We start from the raw sequence: 17,416 nt of genomic DNA on the forward strand, positions 1-17,416 counted from the left end.
TGTGCCCCATTTCTGATGGCTCCACAAGGTTTGGGCTTCTCTGTGAGCCCTCAACGCGTTGGCAGTTTGAAGAGCTACATCTCTCATAACAAATACAGTACTGCTGATGCCTTCTCCTCCTGAGTTTTCTCTAACATCCATTTACTTTCCTGCAAGGGTTCTACCCACAAACGCTGAGGAGTCCCAGACAGCTGGCAACCTACTTCTCCTCCTCTGTAAACCTCCTTATTCTATAGTATGGCATGTAGGATATGGGACAGAGAGTAGCTGCTATAGAACAACTAAGGCAATTAAAATACAATATGCCCGTGCATCTCCCCAGGGTTATGGAGAGCTTCTCGTGGTTATGAATTCACCATGAACAGCTGTCCGCCCTGCGGGTGGGCTGTGAAGGTTGGATGAGAGCGGACACCAGCTTAGCAGGTGGTGAGGATGAAGCACTGGGTGCGCTTGGTAAGGAAGAGTTATAGAGGAGACTTTGTGCCCGAGAGACGCCTGTTACGGGAAGGGTGCTGAGACGTTGGCGCCGGGTACAACGGGACTATTCACGTTGTGCGCTGGCTGCCCTAGACAGACAGCACCATTCATGGGGTGACCTCACTGTCCTCCAAGGAGCACGTGCCTTGGCGGGATGGAGTCATCTGCACCAGGAATTGCAAGAGCGTCCTCCTGAAACGTGGATGGCGGTTCTTGTGGTTTTCAGGATTAAAATCAGCTTCAACCTGGGCTGGAGATCCAGAGGAGTGGGGTGTGTAATGCTTTTGATGGTTGGGAGCCAGGCTGTCCCCTGCCTTGTTGTCCCCTCCCAACTAAGGAATAACAGCAGTTTCCATGAGGATCCATGCCTGAAGGAGCTTGTACGCTCCCAAAGCTGAAGTGAACAGCCCACCAACTCGGAAATGGTTCGGGCTGGTCTTGATGCTGAGTGGGGAGAAGTTTCAAACTGCAGGATGAGAGAAGTGGCCTCTCCTCTCTGACCACCCAGCTCTTTCCTCGAGGGGTAAAATTCTCTAAATTTCCACGTGAGAAGATTTTCTGATTAAATTTTGGCAGCTTTCAGGCTTGCTGGTGAGGGCAGGAGGGGCGGCACCGATATCGGTCGGCGTCAGCACCCACTCGAGCCAGTGGGAAATATTGGCAAAAGGTAGTGACAGGCGAAAAACTGGAGGTTTTAAATTCCAGTCGTATCCCAGGAAATAGTTTGCTATTGATGTAACTTCTGAGACAGATTCCAGCTTCCAAGGCCCAGTGTTTTTTAAAATAAAATAAACACGAACGAGCGCCTGCAAAGGTCTATTTGTGGCTTGGTGGGAAAAAGCCTTCAGTTCAGGATCAAAAGAAAATGCCTCGGTTTGGAGGGCGCAGAGGACCTCGGAGGCTGGCTGGATTTAACTTTAGTCAGACTATTACATGTGCTGCCATCGTCATTCATTGCCCCGGTAATTTTTTTTTTTTATTTAAAAACAACAAGTGGTTGAAAAAAATTCAAGTCAGTATTGGAAATTAGGTTCATAATGGTGTTTACTCCTGGCACGAGCTGCTAATGGGTTTTTCTCCCTCCCTATTCCTTTGACAAACAAGTCTCCGTATTTGTTGAAGTCTAGCAAACTTCGTCTCGGCTGGTGTCCACCGAGGCAGGGTGGACCGAGTGCTACTCGTTGAGGTTGCCCGCTGGCGCAAGCCCACGTTGCTGACGTCCTCCTGCCTGCGATGCCGGGGGGGATGCTCGTACGCTGCGAGGAACTTCACCCCTGAAACATTTCCGTTGCTTTCAGAGACGTTTTGCATCAGTTTTTTCCCGATGCTGCGCTAAAACCAAAAGCTTTTGTTGGGCATCATACATTGGCCTGGTCTAAAAGTTTTATCAGGTCCGAGTGCATATACGTTTTAATGTATAGAGGGCAATGCGTTAAGAGGAATGGATGCTTTTGAAGTTATGGCGCTGGACTGGACCTCATACGCTCCACTCCTGCCTCCTCTGCAAATGTCCTTCAGGCAGGTTTCCCTGCCTCAGTTTCCCAAATGGAAAAATGAAGGCAATGCATTTTTTCACCTACCCCTGTCCATAAGCTCCCGAGGCCGTGCTGACTCAGGTGGGATGTAATTTGGGTGCTACCCACAGCAATAAAACCTTGCTCTTAGGTACCAGGTCATATCGCTGCCAGCAGTAGCACACAAAAAAGATCCCTCTCTCTCTAAAAGGCTGATTTGTTGGTGCCGCTCTGGAGTAACCATTTCAGGCAAGGTACTTCGGTATAGTCAGAGGGTGCTTGTAGGAGGTGATTTATTGTAGCAAGCTCTATTTTAGTTACCCGACAGAGCTTTTAATAGCAATAACGTGTAATGCAATGACATCCATTGTTTTGACTTTACAGTCGAAATGGTCCCATCTGCCCCAGTTACAAATCTGTGACTCACCAACACAATGGGCTGAAAATAAATTCAGCCGTGGAAGCAGGAACGGGCTGTGCCCAGGGACGTGGGACTTTCTGCCATGAAATCACTTTTCCAGCATGGGTCGGGACTTGTGCGCATGGATGGGCTCCTCCAGCAGCATCCCTTGTCCGGGCAAGGGGGATCCAAGTGCCCGAGGGCCCAGCGGTACCGAGGACCATGCCCTGCCACCCCCTGCTCCCAGCTCCATCCCCTGCTCCCGGCTCCATCCCCTGCTCCCAGCTCCATCCCCTGCTCCCAGCTCCATCCCCTGCTCCCGGCTCCATCCCCTGCTCCTGGCTCCATCCCCTGCTCCCAGCTCCATCCCCTGCTCCCGGCTCCATCCTCGGTTCCCAGCTCCATCCCCTGCTCCCAGCTTCACCCCTTGCTCCTGGCTCCATCCCCAGCTCCCAGCTCCATCCCCTGCTCCTGGCTCCATCCCCTGCTCCCAGCTCCATCCCCTGCTCCTGGCTCCATCCCTTGCTCCATCCCCTGCTCCTGGCTCCATCCTCGGCTCCCAGCTCCATCCCCTGCTCCCAGCTCCATCCCCTGCTCCTGGCTCCATCCCCTGCTCCCAACTCCATCCCTGGCTCCATCCCCTGCTCCCAGCTCCATCCCCTGCTCCTGGCTCCATCCCTTGCTCCATCCCCTGCTCCTGGCTCCATCCTCGGCTCCCAGCTCCATCCCCTGCTCCCAGCTCCATCCCCTGCTCCTGGCTCCATCCCCTGCTCCCAACTCCATCCCTGGCTCCATCCCCTGCTCCCAGCTCCATCCCCTGTCCCCAGCTCCATCCCCTGCTCCCGGCTCCATCCCCTGCTCCCAGCTCCATCCCTTGCTCCATTCCCTGCTTCCAGCTCCATCCCCTGCTCCTGGCTCCATCCCCAGCTCCATCCCCTGCTCCTGGCTCCATCCCCTGCTCCCCGCTCCATCCCCTGCTCCCCGCTCCATCCCCTGCTCCTGGCTCCATCCCTGCTCCTTGCTCCATCCCCTGCTCCCGGCTCCATCCTCCTGCGGGGTCCAGGGACGCGGGGTCGGGTGTTGCCCCCTTGTTCACTCATGGGAGGACAAGGCTGGAAACACAAACAAAGCTTGGCAGTGTCCGTCCCAAACACACATAAAATCCGATTGTATCCCGAAGACGCGAAGATTCACCACATGCTCTTTAACCCTCCGGTGCCCGGGCTCGTACACTATGTGGACACAAAGAACGGCTTCGGTAAAGCACCGAGATTCATCCTTGAATGCATGGACATGCTCAAAAGCGGCAGCCAAAAGCAGTTGTTCGCGCTGTTTGTAAAAAAAACACCTAAACCCCAGCACTCCAGGAGATTTCCAGGCTTGCTGCTCCCTCCCACGGTTCAGGTGAATGCAGCGGTGGCCGGATTGGCAGACGGTGGTCGGGTTTTTCCCCCCTCGAAGGTGCTTCGTGGATCACATTTTCTGCTGCCGGAGGATGTCGGAGGCGTTCAAAGGATGGAGCAGGGTGCCGATTTCGGATCTGCGGCTAAGCCCAGCGCAGCAGTGGGAACAGCTCCTCGGGGCACAGGGAATCGTGGCCGTGGCCTCCTGAGCAGCTGATGGTTTTGCGGAAAATATTTTTTCAACGCAAAACGTTAGTAGTGCCGGTCAGAAGTTACGTGGGAGTCTCTTGCCTTGCGAAACTCTCCCACAGCATTTCAGCAAGCAGCACGAAATAAAACAGGAGGGCAGTTCAGTTTGCTTTTCAGGCGAAAGATGCTGAGGATTAGCCTGAAATGGAGACTGTCAGAAAAGTGATGCGTGCTTCAGGTCTGCATTTAATTTGCAGGAGGCCGCGGTGCTGGCTGCGACGGCGGGCGCGGGTGCCCGTGGTGCGAGGCGGCCTCAGCTGCCCCGGGTAGCACCCGTGCATCACACGGGGGGGGTCTGTCCTGCGCTCCGTCTGTCCAGCTCGGGTGGTTTTATCACTTGCTCCCTGGGTTTTCCGCCTGTTTTCATCACGGGGCTGCCGCCCGCCTCGCGTTCGAGGCGTGGGGATCAATTGGGGTTTGCTCAGCGCTTTGAGGATGTTATTTGGGGGATGGTGACTTGCCGCGTGCCGCCCGCGCACCGTAAATCACCGCGCGCGCCGCTGCTCGTTGCGGGTGCCCTCTCCGGAGGGAGGTATCCCAGGTTCCAGCTTGAGCTTGGAAAAACCAAGCCAGAGGCTGTGCCCGGGCTGGGGAGATGCTCCGAGAAGGGGGCAATCCCAGCCGTTGAGCACCCACTTCGGAAATGATTCCTTAGGAGCAGGTATGGGTATATGACTCCAGGTTATTTACCCCCCCTTGCATTTTTGATCCAATCCAACTTTAATTTGATGCCTGGGGAAAATCAGGCTACCGTTGTCACCTTGAATTAGTCCCTGTGCGCTAACCTGCTCCCTAAGTGTTGCGGGAGGTGAGATGCTGGCACAGGGAACAATTTGGGATTAGGTGCACCCTTGCACCTCCTGCCTCGCGTTCGATGTCCCAGGTTTACACCCCGCAGCGCTGCCTTTCCATCAATTCTGGATTTGTGCTCATCCACGATACGATTTTATCCCTTTGCTCGCTGGGAGTTTCTTTAACGGCGCTGCTGAAGCTGTGGGATGCTCCGCACCGGCAGCCATCCCAATCCTGCACCGCTGCGATCCGTCCCGCTCCGCACCTCCTCGGCGCGGCGGACACGGCGTCCTGCTGCGCCGGTACTGTCGCGACGGGGAATCGCCTGCGTGTCTCGGGCACTTTGGGGCGCGTGTCAATGGAAGCGCGGGTGCGAATGAAGGCTTCGTGTCGCTGCCAGGGAGGTGGTGCCAGTGCGGTGACGCCGTCGCTGTGCAGGTGGCAAGGCTGGCGTGGGACGTAGTGCCGGGCATCGGCTGGTACCGCTACGTGGGTGATAGCAGGAGTCAGGTGGAAGTGTTCCGCTGGAGCAGGTTTCCACTGAAATGGGCCGAGTCGGTGAATCGAGAGAGTTTCCAGAAAGCATTTTGCTGAAGGAATTGACTAAGAGATTTTTGGAAGTTGGGTTTTCATTTCTATAAGGTCTTGCTTTGTAATTTAGGGCATGAAGTGAGACCGCAATAGTAGAATAGAAATCTTATTTCCGTACTGGAAATGATGCAAATAATAGGAAAATCGTATAGGGCAGAGATTCTCAAAAAATGTGGTTTTAAGAAAAAAAAAAAATTCCATATTACTGCTATTTCATCCTAACTTGGGACAAGTCAAAATACCAGCATCTCTGAATTTCTCCAAAGATCAATCCCTCCAAACCCTGAAGTTTTGCCAGCTCTGGGGACGAGCCGGGTTCAGGCTCACCGTTGCTCGTGCCAGAACCACTCCAGTTAAATCCGTGGCGTTGCCGTAGCATCGCCGGGAGAGCAGCCCGGCCCCGATGCCGCCGTCTCTGCTAGGCTCTCAGCAGCACCCTGCTCTGCCGCGGCAGGGAGCAGCCCCTGCCCTCCTGGGATGCGGAGGAGAAGCTGGGGAGGCTGCAAAAGGCTGGGCACAGGAGGGATGGACAACCTGGAGGGAAATAAATACACAGCAATCGCTTGTGGGGCTGCCTAACGACCAGCCTGAGGGAATGGGTTTCTCCAGCTCATAGCGAAGGGTTCAGTGTCTGTTAGGGAAAATAGTTGCTCTTGGCAAGAAATGAGGATTTCCTCCAGTTATCGTTGTGAATGGGAACGGGCTGGGAGGCTGCGCTGGGACCGAGCCCCGCGTTGCAGGATCCTGCGGGATGCTGCGGTCGAGCCCCGGCGAGCATCGCTGCTCTCTGATTCCATGCATAGCCACGCTTGCTGTATTTCTCCGTGATTTCTGGGATACGTCTCTCCAGCACCTCCCCGGGGCTCTGTAGCACCAGGGGGGTTCCCACCGGTGGATGATAAAACAGCTTTTTTTTTTTTTGCATTTGGGGAAACGCACTGAAAATCCTCACTGTTGTTGGGGCAGCTAGAGAGCTCCAAAGACAAGAGCAAAATTGTGAGTAAACCCAAATTAACTCTACAGGATCCAAACGCAGCGCTAGTATTAATGACTTAAAGCCTCCTTCTTGCTTTTTTTTTTGGTTTGTTTGTTTAATACCGTGGTGTGAAGCGACTCGGTAGGATAATCGATATTTCTGAACCTGCTCGTGAAAGCTGTTTTTCACACCAAACAGAATAAAAGCAAAATTATCTGCTAAAGCTGTAGACTTCCAAAGCACCATCTAAGCGCCGTTGTTATTGCAAAATTAGGACTGGGGCTATGTAAATATTCCTCTTCATCAGCGGATGAGGGGGGGAAGAGCCAGGAAAGCAGACCCTGGAAACAAGGGCAGCCTCGTGGTACCCGCCGGGAGCCGTCCCCTCCGTAGAGGGAACGCTGCTGCAGGCAGGCCCTGCGGCACGTCGGCCTGACAAAGGGCGCAGGGGCACCTGCAAATTACTCAATGCCTCCATAGATAAAATTAAAAAAAAAAATAATTAGCGGATGAGTTTGAGCTCCCTGACGTGGCACCGCTGCCTATAACCCAGCTCCGGCTCCGCACCAGGCGCACGAGCTCCGTTTGCATTTCATACACCCCATAAGTGCCTCCTGTGTTTTCCTTCCTCAGGTATTTCAGCCATTTCTTTCCCGACACTTCATTCCTTGCTCAGAGGCTCTTTCTGTGGGAGGACAGGCTCGGCGCAAGACCCACGCTCCCCGCCCCGCCGTGGCAGTGTTGATTTTGGAAGCCGGCGCTGCTGAGCCGCGTGCGGCAGCGGTCGCCAGCGCTGCTCGGGGGGAGACGGCCACGTCTCCTGCTTTTTGGGGAGGCCGACCAGCCGCGAGCGAGGTGCCGGTGAGATCTGTCTGCGGCACGCAGCGAGCTAACGTGCCCGGCCGGCGAGCGGCCCCGGCGCCTGCGCTGCAGCCCGGGGCTGTTGGCAAAGCTCCTGAGATGCAGCTCGTGGTTATGAAGAGGAGAGGTTGGGTATTCCAGCCTCAGGGCTGAGCAGTCCCTGAAGTCCCTCCTTGCTCTGCCCGGTGCAGCTCCCTCCCCATCTCCCTTCCTCCCCTTCCCGCTCACCGGGAAGACGACCTCGGGAGCGCCAGGGTGGGGCTGGAGCTGGAGAAGATTGTGGGTGCCTTAAAAATCGGGGCGAGCAAGGTATGTGTGTGTATGTGCCTGGCCCGGATGGCAGCGGCTGTGATGCTGAAGTTCTGTAGAGCTTTAAAAGCAAAGGAAACGCATTCTGTAGTTGCAAGCACCCAGCCGTCCTTGGCAGCATGGATGAGCGCTTCCCGTGACACGAATGCCGGCCAGGACTTCACCATAGAATCGTAGAATCATAGAATCGTCTAGGTTGGAAAAGCCCTTTAAGATCATCCAGTCCAACCATTAACCTAACACTACCAAGTCTACTCTAAGCCAATTAACGGTAGAGTAGACTAAACCATGTCCCGAAGTGCCACATCTGCCCGTTTTTTGAACACTTCCAGGGATGGGGACTCCACCACCTCTGTGGGCAGCCTGTTCCAATTCTTGACCACCCTTTCCGTGAAGAAATTTTTCCTAATTTCCAACCTAAACCTCCCCTGGCGCAGCTTAAGCCCAAAATGATGCAGATGACCAAAGCAGCAGGTCACAAGCCAGGCTGAAGGTGTTTTGCAGGAGATGTTTGCCTCTGAAAGCAATTTAAACCCGAGCTGGGCAGAGAAGCCCCCAGCAGAGGTGACTTTGCTGGCCGGTGCTGGATGGGGAGGGCTGGCAGAGCCGCATCGTCCCCGCGCGGGGCAGCACCGCTCGCTGCCCGCTTCCCCCTTTCCTTCTGGCACCAGCTTATTTTCAGCTTTGTGAAGCAACTGGAGCCCAGTGTGCTAACGGGAGGCGATGACAGCTTGGTAGGTAGGGCCGGTGGTGCTGACAGCTTGTAGCGTGACACCTTCCCCAGGAAAATTGCGGCAATCGCCCGGCGGGGTGGGGGAAAAAAAAAAAAAAAGTGTTTGCGCAAAAGCCGTGATCACGGCGGGGATCACGGTCCTGCTAATATTTATTCTAGCAGATCCGCCGTGTTTGCAGGGCCGCGTTTCAGGGAAAAGCTCACAGCCGGGTGTTTCAAAAGGGGAAGAGTTATACGAAGAAATGCTGCTGAGGGATATCTCCAGCTCGCTCGCTGTCGGGGCTGCCGACCTCCAGCCCCCATTTCCCATGGGGGCACACACTCATGGGGAGGAAAAACCTGCGGAAAAGGATGGGTAGGGGGGGGAGTCAGTTCCCGCAGCCTTCCTGGCTTTTAGCCTCGGTCCCCACATGGTGCGGAGCATCACGAGAGCCCCGCGAGAAGGAGCCGGAGCCCGAGTTTGGCCACCACCACGCAAGGGCTTTGCTCTGGACGTCGGCTGGCAGCCCCGTGGCTCGTTCCGAGTGGCCAGGGGTTTCTTGATTTGTCTTTTTAAATTGATTTTTCAGGCACTTGCTTTAGTAACGTCTCGTTTTCTTCCTGGGGGATTGCCCGGCGTGTTGGATCGCTGCAGGGAGAGGTGGGGGAAGGTAGAATCATAGAATCATAGAATCATAGAATGCTTTGGGTTGGAAGGGACCTTGAGAGATCATCGAGCCCAACCCCCCTGCAGTAAGCAGGGATTGAACCTGTGCACTTGGCGTTATTAGCACCGTGCTCTAAGCAACTGAGCTAACCTGGCTGGTAAAGCGGCACCTTACATGGTCAGAAACGGGTTATCGTGGTTGCGAGCAAAAAGGGTTTTGGGTGGAAGGCCCGTTACCGATGCTCGCCGGGTGAAGGCAGGATGGTCACAAGCATGGAGTCCCCATCCCTGGAAGTGTTCAAAAAACAGGTAGATGTGGCACTTCGGGATATGGTTTAGTCTAGTCTACCCTTGATTGGTTTAGGTGGGCTTGGTAGTGTAGGTTAATGGTTGGACTGGATGATCTTAAAGGTCTTTTCCAACCTAGACGATTCTATGATTCTATGATTCTATCTCCCAAAAGCCGCCCGTGTCAGATCCGGGAGGGTGTCTGGATTCCCGTGGTTTCCTTGAGATCACCAGCAGCCGGGATGCCGGCTGCCCCTTTGGGTCTGGCGCTGAAGGGCGAGGTTGTGGGGGGCTCGGAGGGGGCCCAGGGCTGCCTGGCCATGGGGAACAAGCGCCGCATTGTGCCACCAGAACTGCTCCTTGGCCGGGATCAGCAGAGGACTTGACTGCCCGCTTTTGCCAGCTCAGCACTTCAGCGCGCGCTAAAGTCACCCAATAAATAAAAAATGAGCAGAAAACTCCCGACGGGTTGAGAACAGACGCTGCATTGATGGTCGTGGCCGATCCGCCACGGCTCCGCGGCCAGCGCAGGCGATGCTGGCTCGGTTATCGCCATCTTGGGGGGGACCCTTCCCCAAAATGTCCCTCCCCGCCCCCTTACAACGCCGACCCCGGCTGCGCGGCTGCCGTCCCCGCCACTGGGAAGGTGAGGCGTGGGATTTTGCGGCAGCTGGTGCCTGTGAAAACTTGCTTTCCGAGCCGAGCGCCGGCAAACCTGCGTCAGAGGGAGTGCCCCCTCCCGCACCCGCACGTGGCCTTCCTCCGCGAGCAGCCGCTGCAGCCCTGGGAGCTGCGGGACCGTCAGAAGGGTTTTTCCATCCCATTACAGGGAAGGTAAAAATACTACCTGGAACGATTCAAGGCTTTATGTGGAAAATGTTGGGTTGCAGCATGTGTGGATTTGAGCAGGGAAAATGAGGCTGTTGGCTTGATTACCTTGCCAAAGTCCAATAAAATGCAGAATTTCCCTGGAAGTCAAGTACATTCATGGCTGTTCTCCAAGACGTGTCCGAGCTTGGAAGCACTTTTCATTTGGATGGGAAGAGTGTGCCGTGGACCTGTTTAGTTGCCCTCCAGGTTGCATCCTCCTTCATTCATCGTGACAGGCATCGCCCGTCTGGTTCTCTGAAGCGCTGTAGAGCATCTTCCATCCTCGCAGGATGCTCTCGCCCACCCGCAGCAGCCCGGCACGCCCGCGCCTGGGTACCGAGCCCAAGGCAGTGCTGGAGCCAGGAGATGAGCTCGATTAGCAGAAGGAGGAAAATTAACGTTCTCTGAAGTGCCAGAGTTTTGTTTATAGAAAGGATTTGTACTTCTGAGAGGGCTGTTGACTTTCAGGAGACTTTAGGCTTTCAAGTACCTAAATCACTGTTGGAAATATGCTTGCAAATTTTTGTAAGTACTTAGAGAATATTTCTCCTATGTCCTCAGGCCTTCTCCAAGTGCAGTGGTAATTACAAGTTGTCCATTAACCACGATGTGCAGATCTCTGCTTGAAGCTGTTACGCATTCAGCACCTAAAAGACAGACCGCATGGAGAGGCACGGCTTGTATTTAAAAAAATAGAAGGATGAGGTGGGAACTGGGTGCGGTTGGATTTTTAGAGGGCAAATGCCTGGTTTTTTCACACGGGCTTGGGCCTTGTGGGTTTTTTGGAAGGTTTCAGAGGTGGAAGGCCATGTGAAATGTAGCCCCCCCGGCTTGGGCAGCGGCCAACTCCTCCTTGGGCAGCAGGAACTTCTCCTTTCAGATACAACAGCCTCAGCGTCATCTCCTGCAACAACTCGGTTTACCGAGTCATCGAATCATAGAATAGAATCATAGGATCGTTCAGGTTGGAAAAGACCTTTAAGATCATCCAGTCCAACCATTCACCTAAAAACCCTAAAACCTCATTTAGCGCAGTGCCCAAAGCCTCTCAGCAACGTGTGGTCAGTGGGTACGAATTCAGCACGAGTATCTTGGATTTCTTAAGAAATTATTGGAGTGTGAAGTAGGTGGGGCTTTGACTGCGTCCCTCAGGGGATATGTAAAGGGCTGATTTTGCTTCATTGTAGAGCCTGGGGTAAGTTATTTTGGTGGTGTTACTCCCAGCTTACCTGGACTTGAAAGAAAAAAAAGAACCTCAAGCAAATGTGCATAAATTCCCCAGGGATGTCGGCGGGGGTGTTTGGAGCAAGGCTGCATCTTCAGGCCACGTGTTGGGTCATGAACCGTGCGACTGCCGCGTACCGGCACTCTCCTGGGCTCCTCCGGCTTCAAGTCTGGCCCAGGCTCTTGGCGAGAGGGTGCGATGGGAACAGCATGGTGTTTGCCTTCCCCCAGATGAATGAGTGCAAGAGACCCAAAGAGCTCTCCTCCACCCTCCTGCTGTCCCCAGGCGACCCCACATCCATGTTAGTTGAACGACATTTTGTCTAACCTATATTCACGGGTTCTGGTGATGAGATTTTACAGCTTCCGTAAATCTTTAGCAGTGCTCCAGGATCTTTATTGTTGGAGACACAGTACAGTAGACCCTCCCACACCCTCCGCTTGCTGTCTCCAGCCTAAACCACACTGTTCCTAAACTGTTTCTCGGAGGTCACCTTGCCTTGGACTTACCAGCTTCTTGCTGCTCCGGACTCTTCAAGAGCTGTCTTCAGCGTCTGTCTTTGCAGATTTAACCCTGCCAAGAAAAGAAAAATACTGACTTGTTCAAGAAAATACTGACTGATGCCAGGCACTGGTGAAGCCTCCGGGGAATCCCACCTGATCCATATTTCCACCGAGATGCGAGCTCCTTATCACGGAGTGGAGTTTTTCCCCTTTAGAGTAGTTTTTCTTCACGTGCCCATCTCCTACAGCCTTCAGACAAAATATAAGTGATGCACCCATGCTGCGGTCTTATCACAGAGCTTTCAGTTGATGCTAAAAAAAGCCTCCCCCGAGATAGGGATCTTTAGAAGCGAGGAATCTCCTAACCCGGAGCCCTGCTTCATTGCAAATATGCTTCAGGTTTCGTACTGCGCATAAATCCCACGTCAGGAAAGGCAAACGTAGGGAGGAGGGGAGCTCCTGTGCTCATACCTATTTTTTGGTGTGGTTTCGGAGGTTTCGGGGGGCATCTTCAGCCTTGGGGCTGCCTTCCCCCGGGGGTTTATTGGAGGCACATCTAGGCCCATCGGGTGGGACGTGGCCGGGCCGGGTGTGCGAGAAGCGAGCGCACCATCGCACGCTCGCTTGCACGCCGGCTCTCTCGAGAGGCTTGCACGAGCCGCCGAGATGCTCCACGCTTCTCCTCCTGCTCCGAGCACGTGCTCTGCCCCGCAGCCAGCGGGAACGACCACGTTATTTCCATTGGCATTTGTTAGTTAGGATTTAGTTTGCTCCTTTAAAAAGCGACTCGGGTAGAAGGCATGCCCCGTCAGGTAAGCACGCTTGTGGTCAGACGGCATCTCCGAGAGGTTGTGTCTGCTCTGCTGCGAAGGGTTTTGAATGCCTGCGAGCTCCTCGCCACTGTCGGAGTCTGAAACCGTTTGGAAGACGTTGACTACCTAAACTAACTCAAGTTGCTGGCCAAGGCAGCCAGCCACGGAGCCTCTTCATGAGAGAGACGAGGGACAGAGAACTGACCTCGCGTGGTCTTTGATGAGGGAGGACGGCCATGAGCCATCGCAGCGGAGGGTTTAGCAGCACATGAGCTCCAGCTGCCTAAAGAAGGGGCTGAAGTTTCTCTTAGCTAGTTCAGTAAATGGAGTTGTCGGAAATACTCATTTATTTTTGGCAAAACAGCTCTGCACTGCCTTACACGTGCGACCACGAGGTGTGTGGGGTGGAGGTGGTGATGGGGCTCATCCGGACCGGGGCGGGGATGTTTTTGATGCCATCGCCCGGTGCAGGGATGGGAGAGGCGCAGGAGCTGCCATGGGTGGGGAGGTGGGGGCTTGCAGCGGGGATGGGGGGGCTCGCAGCTTTGGGGGGGCCGGGGGACCCTCAGCTTCTAGAGAGAAGACTTCTAGACTTCCAGCTGCTTCTTCTGAAGCTTCTAGCGCAGCACGGCTTCAGGATTCCCTCCGGTCCCCGTCCCCACGCCCGTCTCAGCTGCCTCTCTCCCCTTGCCTTTGCAGAACCGCCAGACTTTCAACAGCCTTACCTGCCTTAGCGCCGCGGCCGAGGACGGCTCCCAGCGGCTCCCCGGCCCCCAGCCATGGACCGCAGCCCCCCGCTCCCCGGAGGTGATGCCGGGCAGGACCCCCGCCTGCACCCCGGTGCCGGAGCCGCCGCGCTCGCGGGCCGACGAGCGCCGGGCCAGCAGGGATGACCTCTCCTGCGAGGAAGAGGAGGAGGGTGGCGGGAAGGAGGAGGACGGGGCGGCGTGGCGGGGCGGCGGGCCGGGCGCCGAGAGCCTCTTCCAGCTGGACGGCGAGATAGACATCGAGCAGATAGAAAACAACTGAGGAGGGAGCGGGTCCTCTCGCCCTGGGGTCGGGGGGCTGCCAGCAGAGCCGTGGAGGGCTCCCCGCTGCCAGCGCGGGGTTTGCGGGGTCCCGCCACCGCTCCCCTCCTGCCAGCTGGAGGGGACGAAGCAGCTTTGCCAAAATTTCATCAGGTATTCAGAGCAATTCGTGCGCTTGCGTGTGTAAATCTTGAAATTCTTTGTAACTACTGTAGCCGGAGATCAGCTAGTCGGGGGGAACTGCCTGTCCGACTGGGGAAGCCAGGCGCAGGGGTCCCCAAAATCCCGCGTTTAGCAAGTGGGCGGCTTTCGGCAACGTCGGGTTGGAGCTGACGGGGCCAGCCACGCTCCCCCGGGCCCCACCTGTGCTGTTTATTAGGGGATGCCCACGGGACTGGAAAAAAGCGGGGGAAAACCCAGAACATGGAGATTTGCAAAGCGAGCGCTGGCGGGGGGCTGCGGGGGCCCCGGCACCCCCCTCGCTCCCCACGTCCCTGGCAGTGCCGTGAGAAGGAAATCACAAGTGAAGTGTTTCGCTTAAATTTAATAATGGTAAGAGCTGGATTTTTACTTTTTTTTTTTTTTTTTTTTTTAAATTTTCCTTTTCCTGATGAGGAATTAAAGGGACCCCCAGCCCGCACAGCTGCAACGCGGGACGGCATCCGCAGCAGCGCTGGGCAGGCACTGCCCGAGGATGCTCAAATGCCTTTTTTCCCTATTTTTTTTTCCTTCCCAGTCCCCTCTCTTAAACCCATCGGGAAAAAAGCCCCAAACAGTCTCGGCACCGCCCTCGCTCGCGTTCCCAACACCCAATTTTGAGCGGGGCCGGGCCATTTACCCCTTTACCAGCGGCTGTGCCCTCTTTGCTACCCGAGGCACGGCTGCCACCCTGGTTTTTTTTTCGCTCTGTCTTACTGTGAAGGGGCTGCACGCCCAAGGCACGCCGCGGGGTTACTTGACAAGAATCAGCTGGCGAAAGGCTGAAAATCCAGGTAGCAGCACTGAAAGCTTTTTCCTCTTCCTGTGCCTTTTTTAAGCACAGATAAAGTGGTGACCATGATGTCTGTACGGTATGAATTCTCCTGGGTAAAAATAAGCAGTCCGCTTGCTAACAGGTTTAGAAGGAGACATATATATATATATTTTTTTTTCCCCTCCGTCTTTTTTTCTTTTTGTTTGTTTAAAGCTCTAGGAAAGCTGTACGAGTGGCTTGCAGCATCTTCTGCAGGTTCCCTCAAGCTCAGGGTTTACTTCCCGAGCTCTGCAAAAGCGTGAAAGGAAAAAAACAAAAAGTCACCGGTACCAACGGCAATTGAAGCCGCGGCATTTTTAACGGGGTTCGGCACCCCGGCTGGCAAAGCTTTAGGAGTCTGTAACTCCGCAGGGGCTGAGAGCCGCTGGTACAGGTTTTGTTCATCATTTCTGGTTATGTTCGTGCACTTTTTTCTGCGGTGGTTCGGGACGCGCGGGGCGTCTCCCATCACAGTGGAACCCATCAGCTGTTATATAGCTTTATCCCTGTCCCGGCAGAGGCTTCGCCGGCGGCAGCGGCCACGTCCTCTCCCTCCGGGCCGGGTGCTGGCAAGGCAGAGCCAGCCCCAGCTATTTGGGGAGGGGATGACAGGGATGTCTTTTCATTTTGGAGAACCCTCCAGCTCTTTTTAAAAAGTGTCGCTCGATGCATCGTTTAAAAGAAGCTACGTCCTGGCTTCGTTTTTAGCCCTCTCGCAGGGGAAGGCGCTGCCTCTCTCGGATGTTTTAGGAGGGTCCAGCCACGCCAGCGTTCCCCCGGGCTGCGGCCGCCCCTCCGGTCCGTGCCCCCGCAGCCACGGCACGGTTCTCGGCTTTGAGTCTTCCTGATGCTCCGCACCCCCCCGCCGCTGACGCCTCCCCGGGCTCGGGGCGCACGGCTCCCGCTGGCCACGGGCCACCTCCTCAGCTGCTGGCTCCCGACTGACCGAAAAAGGGCAAATTCACCCAAATCCGCGCCTGGCTGCTGCCGCAGAGCTCCGGGCGGGCTCTCGCATGTGCATCGCCGGGGCTGTAATTCCTAAGGGCTTCTGTTTTCTTTCCAAGGGCTGCTACCGGTGCCATGCTAGCCCCCCCGCCGGGAAGGTGACCAGTGGCCCACCGCCCAGCTGTACTCCACGTAGCCGTAGCGTTCAGTTTACATACAGCACAACCCGTTTGCCTTACTAAAGACGCTTCTCCAATGAGTCATGGCCTTACTCTGGGCACGTTAGCGTAGGCGCAGACTACAGTCAGCGACGGTTCTGAGGCCACGGTGGGGTTCGGTTGGGTATTTCGTTGTTGGGTTTGTATGATTTCATGTACTTATTCTCAGTTTAAGAAAGCCTTACTTTTTAAATTTTTTTTTTTTCCCCTCTCTCTCTCTCTCTGTAGAGGTAAAACATTTGTGGATTTATATATATATAAATATATATATAAATAAAGTAATTAAAAATATTAAAATATAATATAGTATGTGCCTCAGATTCAGGGGACATCCTGTTGATTGTAAAGTCAGAAGTGGCGCTGCTCCCCGGCACGCCGGGGAGCTTCAGAAGATACAAACCCTGCGCCCGCAGCGGGAGAGCAGGGCATCCCCCCCCGGGGGGTCCTGCTCCTGGTTTTTAATGGACTTCACCCATTATACAGATGCTTTGGTAACCCCCCCCCAATCCCCTCCCCATCCCGGCAAATTCCTGCCGGCTGCCAGAATGTGACATTAAAGTAATATGCAGAAAAAAAAAGGATGTTATTCCTCGCTAGGTAGCTCACACAGGCTCATTATTGTGCCCGGGCTCGGTGGCTCGTCCGAGGCGTGACCCAGCCTGGCCAGCAGCCGTTTGAGGCGGCCAGCAAGCTGTGTCCGCAGCAATAAGGGTGCATCAGCGCGAGTCCCGAAAAAAGGAGTTTGATGATAGGAAAAGTCTTAGCAGGCGCACGGGGAGTTTGCTGTGTGTTTGCAGAGGCGGCTCTTTGAGCCTGTTCTATGAAAGATGACATAAAAAAAAAAAAAGACAAAAATTTGTAAAATAGATTGTAATTTTTCCGCGTTATTGCGTAGCCTATTTGGCCAATAAAGTTGTGTTTCAAGTGCATTGTTGAAAAGCTCCTGGCCAAACAGGCTGACAGACTTACGTAGGATGTTCTAGGATTGTAGCAGTGCTTTACAGCGTCGATGGGTTTGATGTTCCAAGAAATCAAAAGAAGAGGATGGCCAAAAAAAAAAAAAAAAAAAAAAAAAAAAGGAAAAAAAAAAAATAAAGCCTTCTGAAGCTATGACCTGTAGTAGCCGAGTCTCGCTGGCAATTGCACAAGCGCCGCGGGACGTGTGTGTCCCCGGGGAGGGGCTGCCCGAGGTGCCCCCGCCGGTGCAGGCTGCCCACCCGTCCCCCCTCCATGACTTGATTGCACTAGAGCAGCTCAGTCTCAGGAAATTGCTTGTTACTTTTACTGTGTAAATAAAGTTTCCTGGTTCAATAACCCCCGGCCGGCGTCTCGCCTCTCTCTGCGCTGTCCTCGTGGCCGGGCGCTGCTGCGGGCTCGGGGGCGTTGGGGACGCCGCTGCCCCTCGGGGACGTAACGGTGGGGTTGTGGCACCCGTTGGGGTTTGGGGGGGCAGGGCTGGGAGCCCCACGCGCCTCCCCTCTCACAGAGAGGGGCTTCCTGCACCTCCTTGGCATCTCCATGGGGGGAATCCCAAAGAATGGGTGCGGGTTGGGAAAGCTGGGGC

The 17,416-nt window shown here is 54.9% G+C and overlaps 1 protein-coding gene across 1 annotated transcript in view; it reads left to right on the forward strand.

The window, feature by feature from the left end:
• The window catches only part of FAM53B (family with sequence similarity 53 member B), a 34,615-nt gene extending 20,937 nt beyond the window's left edge, over positions 1-13,678 (forward strand). Inside the window, exon 4 of the mRNA XM_075717877.1 lies at positions 13,349-13,678. Within this exon, the coding sequence (XP_075573992.1) occupies positions 13,349-13,678 (330 nt within the window). The remainder of the gene's footprint in view (positions 1-13,348) is intronic.
• The last annotated feature ends 3,738 nt before the right edge of the window (positions 13,679-17,416 follow it).

This window comes from Pelecanus crispus, chromosome 10 (assembly GCF_030463565.1).
Source record: "Pelecanus crispus isolate bPelCri1 chromosome 10, bPelCri1.pri, whole genome shotgun sequence".
NCBI lineage: Eukaryota > Metazoa > Chordata > Aves > Pelecaniformes > Pelecanidae > Pelecanus > Pelecanus crispus.